At 38.6% G+C, this 19,098-nt stretch overlaps 1 protein-coding gene across 2 annotated transcripts in view; it reads left to right on the top strand.

Annotated features, from left to right (window-relative positions):
• Window positions 1–19,098, top strand: part of PTPRD (protein tyrosine phosphatase receptor type D) — a gene marked incomplete at both ends in the record, with an annotated part of 312,639 nt that overhangs the window by 198,975 nt on the left and 94,566 nt on the right. Inside the window, 5 exons of one of the 2 annotated variants that reach the window (XM_082301167.1) lie at window positions 4,891–5,008; window positions 9,896–10,483; window positions 10,912–11,009; window positions 11,918–12,171; window positions 16,735–16,825. In XM_082301167.1, coding sequence (XP_082157293.1) covers window positions 4,891–5,008; window positions 9,896–10,483; window positions 10,912–11,009; window positions 11,918–12,171; window positions 16,735–16,825 — 1,149 coding nt within the window. Of the gene's footprint in view, window positions 1–4,890; window positions 5,009–9,895; window positions 10,484–10,908; window positions 11,010–11,917; window positions 12,172–16,734; window positions 16,826–19,098 lie in introns of both variants that reach the window. The other variant, XM_082301166.1, reaches the window with a different exon arrangement.

Genomic DNA, 19,098 nt, shown 5'->3' with positions numbered 1-19,098 from the left:
TGTTTTTATTGATGGCAAAGCCGGCTTCCAGGAGAATCTGGATGGTCTTCTCTCCTTTCCCAAATACCTGCAATGCGGTGTTCCCCCACAAAATGATGTCATCAATGTACTGCAGATGTTCTGGAGCCTCACCTTTTTCTAGTGCAGTCTGGATCAGTCCATGGCAGATGGTGGGACTGTGCTTCCACCTCTGGGGCAGTCAATTCCAGGTGTACTGCACACCCCTCCAGGTGAAGGCAAACTGAGGCCTGCACTCTGCTGCCAGAGGAATGGAGAAAAATGCATTAACAATGTCAGTAGTGGTGTACCACTTCACTGCTTTGGACTCCAGCTCGTACTGGAGCTCCAACATGTCCGGCACGGCAGCGCTCAGCGGTGGAGTCACTTCATTCAGGGCACGATAGTCCACAGTCAGTCTCCATTCCCTGTCAGACTTGCACACAGGCCAGATGGGGCTGTTGAAGGGTGAGTGGGTCTTGCTGATCACCCCTTGGCTCTCCAGCTCGCGGATCATCTTGTGGATGGGGATCACAGCATCTCGATTAGTTTGATACTGCCAGCGGTGCACTGTCGAGGTGGCAATTGGCACTCGCTGCTCTTCTCCCTTCAGAAGCCCAACTGCAGAAGGATTCTTGGTCAGCCCAGGCAAGGTGTTCAATTGCCTAATGCCCTCTGCCTCCACAGCAGCTGTTCCAAAGGCCCACCTGAGTTCCTTCGGGTCTTTGAAATACCCACTCCGGGGAAAATCTACGCCCAGAATACACAGAGCCTGTGGGCCAGTCACAATAGGATGTTTCTTCCACTGCTTTCCAATTAGGCTCACGTCGGCTTCAAGCAGTGCAAACTGCTGTGATCCCCCTGTCACTCCAGAAATAGAAACCAGTTCTGCCCCCACGTGTCTCAATGGAATCAAGGTGCACTGCCCGCCCGTGTCAACCAAGGCTTCATATTTCTGTGGTTCTGATGTGCCAGGCCATCGGACCCACACTGTCCAAAAGATCCGATTTTCCCTGGCATCCCCCTGGTTAGAGGCAGGGCCCCTCTAGTCCTGGTTATCATTCGAAACTTGAGCTACTTCCCTTCTGGTGGGACTCCTTCTCTCAGCATTACCATCCTTCAATTCATCACCCACGCTGCCAGGACAGAAGTTGATTTTCCATCCCACCTCCTCATGTCTTCCCCACTGTCACACAGGAAGAACCACAGTTCAACTCTTGAGGTGCACCCTCTCTCCCTAGCTGTGGGACATCTGCTTCTGGTAACAGGGCCTCTGGTCTGCACTGATGCAATTTGGAGAAGGTCCTCTTTCAGCTCCTTCCTGAGTTTCTGATGAGTCTTGTCCATCCTATCTTCCATCTTCTGTATGGTCTCTGACAGACTCTTTTCCACAGCTGCAATTCTTGCTTGTGTTGGGCCGTGCACAGTGTCTGCATACGCCCAGAGCCTCCTCACCATAGGACTCACTGTCTCATCCCTGTCATTCCATGTCATCACTGCCAAAGCAGGGACATATTCTGGTGGTGCGTGTTGTGCAAGTTTCAGCCACATCACTGGTGTGCATTTTACCATGTCAGGGCTCCTAATTGCTTGGTCATCTGAGAATATGATCTCTATCACCGCCAGTTCTCTCAGGCATTGAATCCCTTGTTCCGTGGCCTTCCAGGGGTTTTGCTGCAGCTGGAGATCTTCCCGGCACTTCTTAAGAGCCGTGTCCAGAGACTGAGAGCTTCAGGGTCACTTGTCATCCCTTGGTCAATACTTAAATCACATGACAGGGATGCCAAATGCCTCGCTTCAGTGCCATCCAGAACTGTACCATTGCCTGCAGCGTCCCAGATTCAGACCATCCAACTTAATACAGTTTTATCAGGCCATCAGGTGTAATCCTTCCTCAGGGTAGGAAGGCTCTCTATGGACAGGGACTCAGTAATGATCTCAGGTTCCAATTCCTCTGCTGGCTGTGAAGGTCCTGACTGCCCATCATCATCCACTGGGCAAATGGATTTGGCTTTGTGTTTCATTCTCTGGACAGGGGCAATTGTTATTGGTTTAGGCTCCCCATCTGCTTTAGCTGCACCTGGAGTGATTGGGGTGTATGCTGGCTTATTCTTCTGCCCCTCTGGCTGTATCTTCTGCCCTACAGTATCTAACAGCGTGTGTTAAGTGTTAGCCAGGACCCAGCACATGGCAATGAGCTTTTCCTTTTCATCAGCGTTGGTATTGCAGCTTTCCTTCAGATACTTCCCCACCTCAGCTGGATTCTGAATTTGTTCAGGGGAAAGTTCCAGGCTACTGGGTCAGAAAACTGCTTCAGGGTCTGGCCTATGTCCTCCCACACCCCACACCACTTAGGATTTTCCACAACTGGGGCAGGTGTCTGGGCAACCCCTCTGGAAATCTCAGCCCTTATTTTAGACAAGCTGGAGACTACGTAGAGGAACCCTGCTAGATAACATAAGAAAATGGTATCTTTAACATCCAGGGGAAACGGGACACTTTCAAAAGGTGACGTGCCAGATCTGAAGGGGAAGAAGGAGATGAAGGGTTGGGAATTATCATCCCCTGCTTTTCCCTAACGAGCTGGATGTAATTGCTAATACATTCCGAAAGGAAACTACCAAGGCCAGAATGGAAAAACGACATACACATTCTCAATGGTTTCCATTAATTCCATCTGACTTTGAGAAATCACTACTACCAGGCATATTAAAATGGCAGTCCTGTTTCTTATTCCTGACTTATAAAAGGTGTAAGCCAGGGAGCTGCCTGCCCATAGCTGTGGACACGTACTTTTGGTTAGGTTCCACAGAAAAATTATTAAATCAAACTGCATGGTCTTACTGCTATAGTTCAATACAAAGTGATTCAAAGCAAAATGTTGGTGGGTTGTTTGTTTTGTTTTTTTCCACTTTCATGTGCCCCTTAAGTTGGGCGCCAAATTTATATCTTGATTTTTGAGACAAAACTTCAGCAGGAAACACTCCGGAATAAGTGTCTCCTCCGAAGGGAAAAAGGTCTCCCCTTTTCCTCCATCAATGAGACAAATGGGTCACAAGGAGTGAAAGTGGGAAAAAGAAACGAAACTGTTCATTAACACAAAAACAAAACAGGGTAGAACAGGTTAAAAAAACTCCTCAAAATACAACAAATTCCTGGAGAGGGAACAGACACATGGGCTTGGACCAGCTGGGGCCACCCCATGGGCTCCCCGGACCAGCGAGGAGGGAGGGGAGGCAGTGAGGCAAGGGAAAGGGAAGGGAAAAAGAAAAGAAAAAAACCAACAGAACCTTTTCCCAGCTAGCTGGAACACAAAAGAAACCCAACGAGCAGCACAGCGTTCCCAGCACACTCCCTCCCGAGCCCTGCCGAGCCCCAGAGCCCCCGAGCCGCTGGGCCCCCGTTAAACTGCCCCCACTCGGGCCTGTGGCCCCGGCCCGGGTCAATCGTAAAGGCACAGCGTCCCTGGGCATTGAGAGGATGGTCAAGGAATAAAGCGGCTTCATAACATCACCCCGGACATTTTCTTACTGATTTTGGCCTTACAGTTCAATTCAATTCTGAGATAGCATCTAAGAAGGGGATCATTTGGTAGTAGATCGTTATGTGTTGTTTCATTTTGTTGTTTGCATTTTTTCTTTTATTTGAGCTGTTTCACCCACTCATTCTGATCATTATCTTATTATTTCTATATTGCTAATAACTGACTATAAATACAGTGCTGAATTCCAATCCCATCCTTACTAAGCTCATATCCACTATCTTGAAAAATCCATATACTGTGAATAGTCTGGCCCACAATTTTTATATTAACTTTTCATGGCTGTTGCATCTGAGGGATGTGTGATTGCACATTTGCTATTTATTCTAGATGTATAAATACACCATCCCTCTGGCAGCATTGCAATTTGGTGTAAATTCATTCAGGCATGTGAAAATGCAAAGGAGTAGTCCAGTGGTTACAGGCTGGAAGCTGGGGACTCTGGGCCTGTCAGTTACCTCCAAATACTGTCCCTTTATATTTGCATATAAGATTTATTTATATTACGAGTGTCAAGACTTACTCTTCTTGCTGTCCCTGTAGTAGGACATTAAGTTTAGTAAATTTCTTTTACACCATTCACCATCTTCTGTGTGCCTATGCATGTGTGTGTGCACACATACAAAAAGATATCCCCTTGCTTTGATACTTACAGTTTGATAGTATTGGTGTTACTTTGCACTGGCTCAAGAGCTACTTGTTCTTTAGCTGCTGTCATTTGAGGGCCATCAGATGTATCCTCTGACAAGAGGTGGTGTTTTACATGGCTCTTTTAGACCTGAAGAGTGAGTTTTTTCTGAAGTCCTTTAAGATATTTAGAAGCACAGTCCGCCCAGTGACACAGGTTGCAGTGTAAGTGTTATGAAAGTAACAAGGCTTCCTTGCCCAGCTAAACCACCATTATTTACAAAGTGTGCATATAAATGCAACATTTTTCTTACTAGGCATTTTAGAACTATATCAGTGATACTCTGTCAACGACTGAATATCATATAATGATAAACTGAGTTTCTCGTATCTACATGCGCATGTGTTTCACAATGTCAGTAGTATTCCTCAGGCAAGGTATTTCAGAAGACTTTATTCACACCACTAAGCCTTTGGTCTTTTGCTTTAAACTACCTGAGGCATACTGTTTAGGTGTGTGCTGTCTCTTATTGCTTAAGTGAATGAAATGTTTTGCATTATCAAGTATTTCACACAGTACAGTCTGTTAGTGCACTCAAATGCTTGCTGTCACTGCCAGTAGCTCAAAAGTGTAATAGAAAGGGGATTTCTAAAGGAGTCTGTGTTCTCCTGGCAAAGAATCTATTTTAAATTAATTGTTCTTATTTTCTTTTATTTCATCTTAGGAAATGATAGTTTCTGGGCTTCAGCCTGAAACCACATATTCTTTCACTGTGACAGCCTATACAACAAAAGGTGATGGAGCACGCAGCAAACCCAAACTTGTATCTACTACTGGTGCAGGTAATACTTACATACAAATTAAGCTCTTAATGAATCCTTTGACTTTTTCTGCTACTGTTTTGTTCCTACTATTTGGAAGTCTCCTGTTGTGTGAAGAGTGTTTCTAGAACATAGGATTTTCTGTTTCAGTATTTGGACCTTCATTTATTTAGATAAAAATAGAGCCAGTGACTCCCTTTGTCCCTTTCTCAGTTCCAGATGAGGACACTTTATAGTTTTTAGTAGCTCTTCCACTTTGATTGGTGTCTTCTTGGAGAAGGAAAAATAGAAATTCAGAGCTGAGAAGGATATTTGAAAAACTTGTAAATGGCTTTCATGATCTTCATGAAAGTAGCAACCCTGCTGCCTGTCAGTAAAAACATTGAAAGAACCCATCTTCATGACATTCACAACTTTTCTCAGAAGAATGTGATTATTAAAGGACAGAATTAGAAAACAGAATGAAAGTCCATCCTATGAAACCCTGAAGCCCATATTGGTTTAAGGGTAATTTAAGGCACAAACTGGGGCAGAATACACCCTGCCACTGAGTTTAGTCTGTGACCACAGGTGGTACTAAATGGTGGATATCTTGACTGCATAACCAATACAGCAGTTAGCACAGATGGGATGAACCAGACTGCTTTTAGATGAGGAACAATTTTTTCTTTTTTAATGCGTCAGTGTGCCACAGCTTAACCAATTGATGCCACCACAGCTTTAGTGTGATGCTTACCTACAGGTGTTCACAGTCTATAGGTATTGTGTTCGTTTTCAGGGGCTTGTAGTGCAGCCATTAAGGATATTCCATTATAATCACATGTATGATCATTACGAGCTTTCTTAATGACAATGTATGGTTTATGCTAAGAGATGAAGTCCAAAAGGCATACTTATTTGTATTTATAGTGACTGACTCAATTTCTAAAACAATCACTGAATGCAGAACACATCTTGTATTAATATCAAAACCATCTGTATCCTTTTCTTGTTAGATCTGAGTCTTGGTGGCTAGATGCACAATGTTTCATTTCAGATCTTAGAATACATTCCAGTCATTACTCTTGGCTATTGCTGAAAACTTACCCTCTAACTTCTTATCTTTCCTGAATTCTCATGCTCTGAGAAAAAAGGTTATATGTATTTCTGGCATGCATGGAACTTGATTTAAGAAAAAAAAGCATTTGATCCATTACTCTTTTTTAAATTTCAATTCCCAGTTTAAATAAACACAATTATATAAATTATAATTTTATTAGTTCCTAGACATAAACATAGGTTATTCAAATGTGCTTGCAAAATTTAAAGTTTCTCTGCATTTAGTCCTTATTGACTGTTTGTGTGTCATTCTTCCAAGATCTCTGATGTTTCTACTTAAAAAAGATAGAACAAATCCTATGTCCCATATAAACTTGACTGAAGAGCAATAGAGAATCAGAGGCATGTCTGTAAATGTTACACATATTATACTGTTCTTGCTGTTTGCTTAATCCTCTGAACAAGTAACATTTGTTCCTGGGATTAACAGCTAGTTACCATTTTGCTCCTTCATACATTTGAGTTCGTATGAAATCTCTTCACTTGGTGTTACAGCTTGCTGTGTTCGGAGTTTTTTTGTAAGAAAAATTCATATGCAGATTCTTGAAAAAAGAGACATTGAATATAGTTCAAAGAGCTTCCTGCTCGCTGTCTTTCTATGAGAATACATCACACAAGGGAAGGAGCAACCTTAACACCAAAGGGTAGTAGGTCTGTGATGTAATCTCCTATTCACTTTTAGTTTCTGTTTGATTTTTTTTCCTAAAAAGGTGGTATTCAAATACTACAATAGAGCAAATGAAGGATCTGACTTTCTAATCTAACTGTTAAAGTTTGAATGACTGAGATTATATCCATAAGAGATATGAAAGGAGAATGGATGTCTGAACATTTACCAGAGAAGCTATCTGTAAGGTATTCAGACAATAAGTAACTATTCAGCTGTCCAGTTAGTGACACAAAAGCATAATTTACATTTTTAGGCAGGAAAGATTCACCAAACATAAGTAAGCCTACAGGATGGTAACTCAGTTATTAGTAAAGTCACTGAATGCTGTTGATATTTTCATTCAAGAGTGTGGGTTTTTCTTATATTCAGTTTCCTTTCCTCACTATTGAAATCAAGTGGAAGAAAAACTGTTACTGAACATTTCTAAATCAAAGTACTTACTAAATTACTTGGGGCAGAAGTTACAAATTGTATGATTAACAAGACCTTGATAAAAATGAAGACTTACTAGTCAGTAATATCGTATAATTTTTATGAAAATTTAAATCAGACCTTTAATTTCTGTGTCACAGTAGTTGAAGAATCTCATAGGAGAATAGCTTGTCCATTATTGTCATTGTTCTCATACTGGACAGCACTCTTGAAATACAGATTTCAGCTAAAAGAAGAAAGTTTAAGGCGATGGTGTATTTTATAGCAGCTAACAGAAACAAATTATTTTAGGTAATTGGGCAAAGGCAGCTTGCGTGAGCTTCTACTGGTAGTGGAAAGCCATTGCAACAGCAATGTCTGTTGCAAATGGGCATGTGAGATGTCTTGCCATGTAGTAATGGAAGAGGAATTCACTGAATCAGAGAATTTTTTTTTTTTTAATTTTATTTTATTGACAATTTCACTTCTTTTAGGTTCATGGAAAATTTAGGTTATTATCAGAAATTTTAGACAGAGCTATTTGGTGACACAACTCTATATATGATTGCACAGAATCCTGTCATTTGTCCTAAAAGATTGTAATATTCATAAGTAATCAAACTAAAAGTAAATGTTAGCTGAAAGCTGTCTGGAAATACAAAGCAATGTGTCTGCTTTACAACATCAGATAGGCTCGATGGTATTTAAAAAAAGTGACCATTGTTGTTTACCATTTTAGTCACAGGGAATTTTATTGGATAAGTAAGCCTTTTTTAGTTCCCTGGTTCTGATCAAGAGCAAGTACTAGTTTCTTCCTTCCTCTGTAGTTACCGCAAAGGTTAAAATGTAGTTCTAATTGTGAAGTCCACCACAAGAACAAAAAAAAAAAGGCAATTCATCACAAAAATAATTTAGTGATACTTCCTGGTAATTTCTCCTCTAGAAAGCTGAAGGACTTCCTATTCTTTTTAGGTGAACTATTCTTTCCCCTGCTACACTGATACAAGTAATAGCTAGAACGCAGAGAAAAATATGGCCTGCAAAAGGCCTTCACAGCCTTCTCATTGTTCCATCAAGACTTGTAGTTATCAATGAGGAAAAGTCAGAACTAATCAGAGAGATCTTCTTTACATAGCAGAAAGTGTGGGAAAGCACTCACAAGATTCCACAATAATGCTGCAAGGTGAACTCAACATTTAAAATCAAAGTTATTTGGAATATTTATATAAAGCTTACCTATAATTGTTATGAAATTAGAAGCGATGTCTTGACTTATGACAGATGTAATGAGGAAAGAGCTTACTAAATGCAGAATTTTCTTCAGGGCATGCCATTCTTCCCTCCTTACTCCTAATTCTTTATGGAATGGAGTTAGACCTTCTGACAATAACAATCTGATTTGCTGGGTGCCTGAGAACTGAAGATAAGTAATAAAATCTATTGAAGTGTTTAAATACAGGAACCAGAGCTCACAGTGCAGCAGTTACGTTCGCACAGGAAGGCTTCAAATGCAGATGAAACTAATTAGTCTTTGTTGAAGACTATGTTGTCATCACAGTACTACTCCTGAAGCTGTTATACTCTCTTGACCTCTCAACTGTCAGGCATTGGTACAAAATGAACGCCAAATTTCTAAGTAGTATGGATATGTTTCACTATCAAATAAATCTTTGTAATAGAAACAGACTTCTTTGAAATAGAAATATTAATGAAAATATAAATGAAATGTATACAAATGGACATGAATAAATTAAAATTAATCAACCAATCAAATAGAAACAGTAAATGAGAATTCATATTGGGATTCCAGAAATGTACACTGTATAAATTGTATAATGGTATTTCTGGCTTGATTAGGACTGATTCAGTCCTCTCTGGACTGATTCAATCCTCCTCAATGTCCATATCACATTTGCAGTCTGTACTTCTCTAAAAGACAAATTGCCAGTTTGGACCAATGGGTCCCAATGAAGATTGTGACTGTATGCAGTGTGTAGGTTAAGAAGAGCTACCAATTTAGCCTTCTTCAAAAGAAATCAAGTTCATGTGCACGAAAACCATGCTGGAAAATAAATCATATGTGATAAGCCATGTAAAAACATTAAATTCCAAACCTCTCCACGCTAAAACAGTGGAGGTGGAGGTGATTTGTGTATGGAAACTAGCATAACAGGTTCCTGTCATATGTAGTAATGATTTTTGAGGGCAAGGTTGTTCTGACTTCTACCACATTTTAACTATTAATGATAAGAGTTAATGTTAAACCTATCTAGAAACTTGTAATTTCTTCATTAATTATTTTCCAATTTACAGGAAATGTGCCTTGGATTAAATAAATGAAGGGTTTTTTTGGTTGGTTGGTTGGTTGGTTGGTTGGTTTTTTTTTGCAAACAAGGATCTGTGAGACAGAACCATTCATAAGACGTTTGTTGGAAGTTTTACTCCTTGATTTGTGTTCCTAGATCCTGTGCCTCTGATTGTGCTCTGTATTTAGAAATAATGGTAAGGGAAGAAGACAAAAAAGCAGTAAATGTCTCTATTGCTGCAGTTCCTTATACTGTATGACCTAATAGTGCAGGAGGCAGACACTATTTCTTCATTAGGACAGTCATATGTGGAACTGAGCTAGGGAAGAGAAAATATATCCCTATTCCTGCTAAAACTAGCCTCAAGAATTGTACGTGCAATTGTGTTTATATCTATCCTCTTCAAATAACATTGTGCTACAGTTCCAGGCAAACCTCGGCTTGTGATTAGCCACACACAGATGAACACGGCTCTAATTCAGTGGCATCCTCCTGTGGAAACTTTTGGCCCGCTGCAGGGTTATCGCCTGAAGTTTGGTCGCAAAGACATGGATACATTAACGACCATGGAGTTCTCAGAGAAGGAAGATCACTTCACGGCCACAGACATTCACAAAGGAGCTTCTTATGTCTTCAGGCTCTCAGCTAGAAATAAAGTGGGCTTTGGGGAGGAGATGGTTAAAGAGATTTCTGTTCCTGAAGAGGTACCCAGTGGATTTCCCCAAAATCTCCACTCGGAAAGCTCTACTTCTACATCAGTTCAATTAACTTGGCAGATGCCACTCTTGGCAGAGAGAAATGGCATTATCACCAAATATACCATCTTGTACAGAGATATCAATGTTGCTTACCAGCCAGTTGAACTCCCTGTTGTTCCTGCTGATACCACTATGACACTTTCTGGCTTAAAACCAGATACCACATATGATGTAAAAGTACGTGCCCACACAAGCAAAGGGCCTGGTCCATATAGTCCAAGTGTCCAGTTCAGGACACTACCCGTGGATCAAGGTAGGATTTGTCTGCTTGTGGCGTTGACCTTTAAAGGAGTATCGGTCTTTGGATATCAGTGTTTTTGAAGGTGTAAATAAAACTGACCGGCCCATTCATAAAAATAGGTTCATCAAACACAAAAGGTAAAGTATGTAAATCTTAATATGTTTTGGATGCCTTAGAATTCAGTTGTCCCTTGCCAAGCAAGTTCTGGCTAACTTCTGCACAATATTTTCAGGTAAGGAAAATGTGCGTAGTGGGTTGTCACTAGATAAGAGTGAGAATGAGTTTAAATGTGATCTTTAAATATGAACAAACAGGTAGGAGAATTGAATCCTTGTTGATTTTTGACATGGAAAACTAATACTCCCAAGTAGCAGTGGAAATATGACAAGATCTGAGCTCCAAGATGTTGTTTATATACATTGTTTCTTTTTTTCCAGCAGTGTTTGCAAAAAATTTTCATGTTAAAGCAGTAATGAAGACTTCTGTTTTGCTGTCCTGGGAAATTCCAGAAAACTACAATTCAGCTTTGCCTTTCAAAGTAAGTTACTCTCCATTTTTACAAGAGAAAATAACAGAAACTAGGCAATGTCATTCACCTGATTAAGTAGCTTACTGAACATGTAGATTTTTTGGGAGTTTCACTGTTTCTAAGATAGCATATTTATCAGCAGTGTTGAACCAAACTGTTAAATTCAGTCATCTGGGAATATGAGTTGTCCAGTAATGTGGCAGCGTTTCCAAGTAGTCAGGCTCATACTGGTTGATATGCTGGTTAATATTACAAGAACGCCTTGCTAATTTTTCATTCACTTCTACAGCACTTTAAAGAAAACAGGGAAAGAAAATAAAAATTTTCTTCTTTTTTCCTAGTCCTTTCCATACTGACTGGAATTGAGTACCATTTCGGGTTTTGTCTCCTCAGTGTGCAACAACACATTTTTGATTTACAACTCTTTTACTCCACTAACTATAGCATTATCCAGGTACAGACTCAATGTAACATGCACTCTGCTTGGAATTTCTTCTGCTTCATTCTTAATCACTTGTGTCATCTCAGGCAGTGGCAAGTGAAGAACAGTATTTTAGAAACTAAATGGTACAAAAACCTTTCTAAATAACGAGTGTGAATGAAAAAGTCAAGATACTTTAACAAGAGTGCCTTGCTATAAATTCTGGGTTCAAGAAAAGCTACTTACTTTGGAAAAGTAAAACTGAATTTCAGGAGTGTTTACATTGCTTTAGATTAATGTAGTGGTTTTGTGGTTTTTTCCCCTGAAAGTGAGAAGTTTACTTAGAGTAGTGAATTGAGTACTTTTTTTGTTTTACACCCTAAAATGCCCAGAAACTTTCTTTTTAAATTTACAGCTAGGTTGATTCCTGAATTCAGTGTGACAGCATCATTTGCCTTCTCCTAGTAACCAAAACTACCTTTGTGCATTAACTTAGATCCTTTATGATGACGGGAAAATGGAGGTTGATGGACGTGCTACTCAAAAGCTGATCACAAACTTGAAGCCAGACACGTCATACTCATTTGTCCTGACAAACAGAGGGAATAGTGCTGGAGGTCTTCAACACAGAGTAACGGCAAAGACTGCACCAGATGTACTTCGCACAAAGCCAGTCTTCATTGGAAAGACCAACTTAGATGGCATGATAACTGTGGAACTTCCAGAAGTACCCTCAAATGAGAATATAAAGTGAGTGAATGAATGGCATACCATTGTTTTTATCCTCAGAGAGATGATTATTCTAACTCTTGCTGGTGGACCATGGCTTTGTTCTTTATAACAGTACAGAGACCTCAGTGCTCTGCGGTACTATTTGAACTAATAGCGGTGTAATATTTATTATAGTAAACCAGGAGGTGCTGTTGACTCTCTCAAGGGACAAGAGGTGTTACAGAGGGACCTCCAATCTATAGATAGATAGATTGGAAAATTGGGCAATCATGAGTGGCATGAAATTTAGCAAGAATAAATGTCAAATTCTCTTGTAAAGGTCCTTGATTGCACCCAACAGAGGGCAACAAAGTTAACAGAAGGATAGAAAGGAATGTTCTGTGAGGAGCTGCTAAGGGCTTTGGGCTTGTTTAGCTTGGAGAAAAGAAGGCTGAGGGCTGACCTCCTTGCTCTCTACAGCTTCCTGAGGAGGGGAAGTGGAGCAGCTGATCTCCTCTTCCTGAGATCCATTTACATGAGGCAATGCCTCAGAGCTGCATCAGGGGAGGTTCAGATGAATTAAGAAACGTTTCTTTACTGTGAGCGTTTTCAAACTGGAAGAGGCTTCCTGGTGAGGCAGTTAATGTCCCAAGCATGTCAGTGTTCAAGATGTATTTGAATGATGCCCTTAATTTGTTTTAACTTTTGGTCTTCCCTGAAGTGGTGAGGTAGTAGGAATAGATGACGGTATGTCAGCTCCAACAAGAACTTCTAAGTTTGTCATGTACCAGGTATGTAAGACTTGTATGGGGACTGATTGTCCTTCAATTTGCAGATTTTTCTCTGAGTACTTTTGTGTTTCATCACGGACTGCAAAATGAGGGATTCAGAAAACCAGTTATATTTTGAACAATATATCATCTCAAAAAGAATGGATAAGCCATCAGTGCATAACTACCCTGCTGTAGCTCCTTGAAGTACTCAGAGTTTTAAAGAATTGTTACTGTACTTAAATTAATTCAGGTTAATTAATTCTGATGGTTTTTATTGGGATAAAAATACCAGGTCCTCTCCACTGGTCTCAGAAAGAAAACAAGTGATTTTGCTAAAAACATTGGAAGTTTTCTAGAGGTTACATAGATTTTGGGAGGGAACAGGTGGTGTGAAAATTTAAACAACAGAAATAGGACTGAAGACCTGAGAGCACAGGTCAGCAGGGATTAGAAAGGCTAGACAATAAAGATTTGCCAGGAAAACACGAAGCATGATACAATCAAGTGTTATTGCTCTGCTTATAGAGATTCTTGTTGGTCTGTAAAGTTCCCCTATGTAATGTAAAAGAAATGGGGAGGAAAATGAGCCAGTCATTAAATGCTGTTGGGGATTCAACTGGTCCTCTCCCTGGTGGATTTTTGCAGCTTTGTAGAAAGCTGCTCCCCTTTTTCATTACTGACTGAAGATTTTGAGGCGGGTAAGGTCAAAAAATAAATGACTTTGAAACATTAAAAGGATGAAAAACTGAAAAATGTAGTCATTATCATTAGATTGAGTAAGATGCGGTCAGTAACAAATGCAGCTAAGGAAGACTGAAGATGGAATGAGTCAAAAAAGATTTATGAGGCAGAGCATTCACAGAGAGAAAAACGTGCAGGATAGCTGATGAAACAGTAGCAGAAGATGGCACTGGAATAAAAGACAATTCCCTTCTTTTTAATAGTGTAAAAAAGTTAAAGAGGCTTAGTTGCATCAGAAAAGGTACATTAAATCTACAGGGTCCAACTGCCAATTTTGTAAATAATGTATCTCCTACTCATACATGTATTTTCTAAGAAGATTTGATCAGGCTTGAGAAAGTAGAACACAACAACAAAGATTGCTTTGACCCTTGGAGCAGGCATACCAAAGCAACTACATACTGAACAGAAAAACCTGACCTGATGCTTGCTAGAATAAGTAAGTTTATTATGCATTAGTCTTCTTATGGGAAGAACAAATTCATGTAGTAGTTATGTTGACATTTTTAGACATGCTGTTTCTCTGTTGGTACATTATATATGCTCAGGATTGTTCCTAGCTTAAAATGAAGTACTGAGAATTTTTCAGTAATACTAATTACACAGAACGTGAAACAGGTACCGGTTTGCTCTTATGAAGTATAGATAATGAGTTTGACAGTAATGTTATAAAAGGCTTTGTAATCTTTGTAATTAAAATGGTAGTATTTGTCAATGTTTGATGGTGATAGAAATTCATGCATAGAAATTCGTGCAGAGTTCACCTTGTGATTAGAAAAATGTATCTCTTTTGCTCATCTCAAGGGAGCAAATTCTTAATTTTTCTTTGTTTTAGTATTTTGGGCTATTCCAGAGCAATTTTTATCAGTAAAGGATAGTTCATGTTTCTCTGAATCTCTTACATCTTTGTAAAGTCTTAAGTAAAAACAGAGTTTGTGGAAGACTTTGGCTTTTCAAATACGCAGTAGATAAAACAATATCCAAACAAACCCTTCATTTGTCATCCCCCCTCCTATTCCCCCCCCCCCCAAAAAAAAACCAACCTAAAAAGAAACAAGCAAGTAATGAAGTAAACTGTAAAACATGTTTTTCAGGAGATGCTACATTTTCTGCAGTTAGCTAAAAATCACAGAACTTTGTTGTCTGTCACAATTTGCAGCACCGCATATTGGTGTGAACATTTTCATTTTTCTGCTTACTATTGATCTATTTGTTCTTTCAGTTTAAATTACTCTGTGTGTGCTGGAAGTCTTAGTAGATTTTCAAAGTTATGGGGGAGACTTTCATGAAGAAAGTGAGAAAGAGAGTGAAAGTTATATTTACATGCTGGCTGTTCCTTGATTGAAAAGAAAAATGTATGAACACTCCGCTAGCTTAAAAAATAAAAAGATGATGAAAAAAGAAAGAAAAGGAGGAGTATGTATCTTTGATGTTTGAAAGGCATAGGGGGCAAGTTCTCGTTTCTTCTTTGTCTTGATTCTTAGGCATCTGTTAAAGATATGTAGGTTGTTATTGTATACATGGATAAGTCAGTGTTTGCTAGGATTTGCTTCTCAAAATATTTTTAATAGACCTATGCAGGTTTAAAATCTGGGTTCAACTAGCCTTACAGTTTTGCATCTTTTTAAAAGATGGCTTATAATATTGTCACTGGATGAATGCATGCCACAGATGTTTTTTGAAAGTACTGGAATACAGCTAGTGAGCACTAGTTAAATATCTGTGGGCAACACTTCTTTCCAGCACTCCTGTTGGAGCTCAATACTTCCACAGAAAACTTCCTCAAATTTCTTAACACAAGAATTAATGAATACATGTAATTTCTACAGGAGCTGAAAATCTAAAGTTTTGTTACATTTCTTCTATGGGAAAGAGCTTTCAGTAAGAAGAGATTATTAAAATGGATCAGTGGCTTGCACTGGTATGGTAAAAAAGTTTACGTAGTTGGCTTAGACTGAGATGGTTTTTAGTCAATTGTAAGGCAGCTCCTTTTCTGTAGACTCCTTTTTTGTTAATTACTTAGGATTTTCAGCTGCATTGCATGAGTAAAATTAATAGTTTTGCAGAAGGTTGAACAGGTTGTAAAAAAAAGACCAACTGGAAGAGGAGATGGCCTATGAGACAGTAAAATTATTTTCCATAATGGGGACCCAGAACCACCTTAATAAGCTCTTGTTACTAGAAACAAAGAAAACCAGTTTGTTTCCCTCTCCCCTGAGATGGAGAGTGTTTGATTTTTTGACAAGTGTATTGATCAAGAAGATGTATATTATACTATTCTGCATGTCCTGCTGCTGTGATTCTACTGCTTCTTCCTTCACACTAATGTGAAGTTAAGGATGTGCCTGACACATATCCAGGTTTTGTGAAGTAAACAATGAAAGTACCAGGTCTCTGCCATACTAGAAAATACAATTTACTAGTCTCCAAGGGTGAGGAGGAAGAACATATTTTCAGGAAAATGTTTCTGAGGAAAACCAATAGATGTAATTTGCAAATCCTAGCTATAAAAAGAGCATGTATCAAGCTCTCTTACATATGACTGTGAACAGAATACTTAGTTAGCTAAAGCTGATGGCTCTCGATTGCCAAAAGGGAAGAGAGTATGGGTGCAGTGTATGTCAGGTTTGCTTTCTTTTCTCTTTATTATAATATTGGCACTAACAAATACATTTTGTTAACCTACTACCCTGATTATACATTAAAATGGGGGAAGATGGGTTGGTAATTGAGATTTAAATATATGGTAATATATTTCAATTTAGGGCTTTGGGGTTTTTTTCCCAGTGTGATGGTGGCAGCGCACAAATAACCTATGGCTCTTGTATTTCATGTAGGCATTTTAGTACGTTATAATTAAATTTTTTAATAAATATTTATTTGTTTACACAAAAAGGCAGGTAATTGGTGCCATTTGTTTGTCAAATGCTTTACCATTTTTTTCCAAGATTGTGAATGTTTACAGCTATGTTTGGAAGGCTGCAGTGACATATTAATGTGCAGTTTATTCTCAACATACCACTTTTCCCACCAATTTATCTATTCCTTTTCCTTCAACTTCACTTTTGTCCAACTGTTTCATTTACAGAGGCTATTACATAGTTATTGTGCCTTTGAAGAGGTCTCGTGGAAAGTTTATCAAACCATGGGAGAGTCCTGATGAAATGGAACTAGATGAGGTACTGTATATGGTTTGGGGTTTTTTTTTCTTCTCCTTTATTAACGTACCAATCTTGCTAGTTTTATGTAATTAACTCAATGGTTTTAAAAGTTTTGGTTGTCAGGATACTTTATATTGGTATTTGAATTAGCCTGTGGAGACTAAAACAAAAATTCAAATTACTTAAATGAGAAGACATTAAGTAAAGACATTAAGTTGCAATAAAGAATACCAAGTGTCTGATATTTGTTGACACTAATATTTCATTCTTTTGCTGTTGGAAAGAGTGATGCAAAAGTGCAGGAGGTGAAATGAGTTGTCAGCAAAAGCTTAATCACCAACAATAGGAACTGTAATAAAGGTCTGGTTCATTAGAGGTGTTTACTAAGTCTGTAACAAATGCTAAATTGTAATTTGTACTGCAGTTTAACATTTGACCTTCTGGTGGTGTTTTTACCTGATTTTCATATACTGTAATACTTCTGGTTAGAAGTAGCCTCCATTCTACCAACACTTTGTGGTAAGAAAAAAATGCATGAACAAGGAAGAAAAGAGCAATATTGTGTCATCATTTGAAACTATAAATGACATTAATCCAAAGGGGGGAACTACTTTCATTTTAGATATAAGCCCAGCAATGGCAGAAATCAATTCAGTATGTTATTGATACAGTAATAATTCCGGGAAGTGTGGTATTCACCCCTGTTTTCTCTTTTACTGAAGGACAGTATAGCTCATGCAAACTTGTCTTTCTTCTTTCAATCTGTAAATTTTTAGTAGTGCTAATGTTTATGATTTTAAAGCTCTTTCAAGGGCCCCATATGAGAGACTTTTATAAAAGTCAGGTGGTGGTATTATTATTGCTCTAGTTGTATCTGGCCAAGATTTTAGATGTCATTCTGATGCTATGGTAATTTGTGCATGTAATATCTCTGCAATTCAAAGACCATAATCAGGTGCTTTTTTACTCCTGATATAGTGATTTTTTGATTGGATCCCATTTATTTTTCCATTTTCTTTTGGTGGATTCAAGAGTTTTATGTTACAGAGATAACCTCACCATATGCTTCGGCATAACACATTCGGCATAATTACTGGGAAGTGTTTCTCTCCTCCCATTGTCCAAATGGATATAAATTTCAGATTTTGCACCAAAATATAGGGAAAATAAAGATCTTCACCAAACTAACACTATCGTAGAAAGTATTCAAAATACAAACGGAATTCTTTCAGTCTTTATCACAACAATAGGCAAATCCTTAATCCGAGGATTAAAAACCACTGTTCAGAGGAGGGCATGATGACTGGCTGATTCAACCCTGTGTTTCTTCTTGAGCAGTTTCATTTATGTGATCATCTCATTTCATTCAATTGCAGCAATGGCTTGTTTTGATCTATTAACTTCTTCCCTTTGAAAGAACTTGGATGGTAAATGCCATCAGCTCATGATCATAGTCGTAGGTGACATCAAATACAGTTAAACAGTAAAACTCTGACAGCCTCATCCATACAGTAATGGAAACTGATTGAGTATTGCCACCCACTTTTAACATCCAAAGACTGTAGTCACATTCAGCAGCACTAATAGATTAAAGGATAGGTGCCAGATGACATTGAACTTTCTGGCAATTAAATGCTATGGGAATCTATGCTGATTCCCATAACAAAGGGCCATTTTAATCATCCTGCAAATTGTGTTGCCTTAGTCTGTATAACAGATTGATAAAGAGCATTTATAAATTCAGAAATATTTGTGTCAGGATGGGTTGTTTCCCACTTTTATTGATATAATTGAGCCCACATTGTAGAATTAATGATGGAAGAAATAAGGTATGCATTCAATGGAAAATGAAAATTATTTCTGATAAAGAGCTAAACCCCTTGATATATCGTTTACAATTGCCTCCAACATATATAGCAAGAACTGAGTAGGGAAAAACATTAAAAGCAGGTAGCAACTGCATATCATGCTAACACCTTCAGTTTCTATTATTTACAAGACTGGTTTGCTTCCAGTTTGGAAAGTGTATGCTTTTTATTAAGTATACTATTCCTGACAAGCTTGTGAACACACAATAAATACATTTGGAAAAAAATAACAACAACAACCCCCCCACCCAAAAAAACCCACCAAAAAACCTGAAAAAAAACCCAAAACCAAAAAACCAGCAACAACAAAAAACACCCAAACAAACAAAGCAAACAAACAAAAAAAAGCAAACAACAAAAAAACCCCAACCAAACAAAAAACCAAAACCAAAACAGAACCAAAGCAATGTGCTCCTCACCCCC

This window comes from Coloeus monedula (assembly GCF_965178545.1).
Source record: "Coloeus monedula genome assembly, chromosome: Z".
NCBI classification, from domain to species: domain Eukaryota; kingdom Metazoa; phylum Chordata; class Aves; order Passeriformes; family Corvidae; genus Coloeus; species Coloeus monedula.
This window is presented reverse-complemented; position numbering and strand designations above follow the sequence as displayed.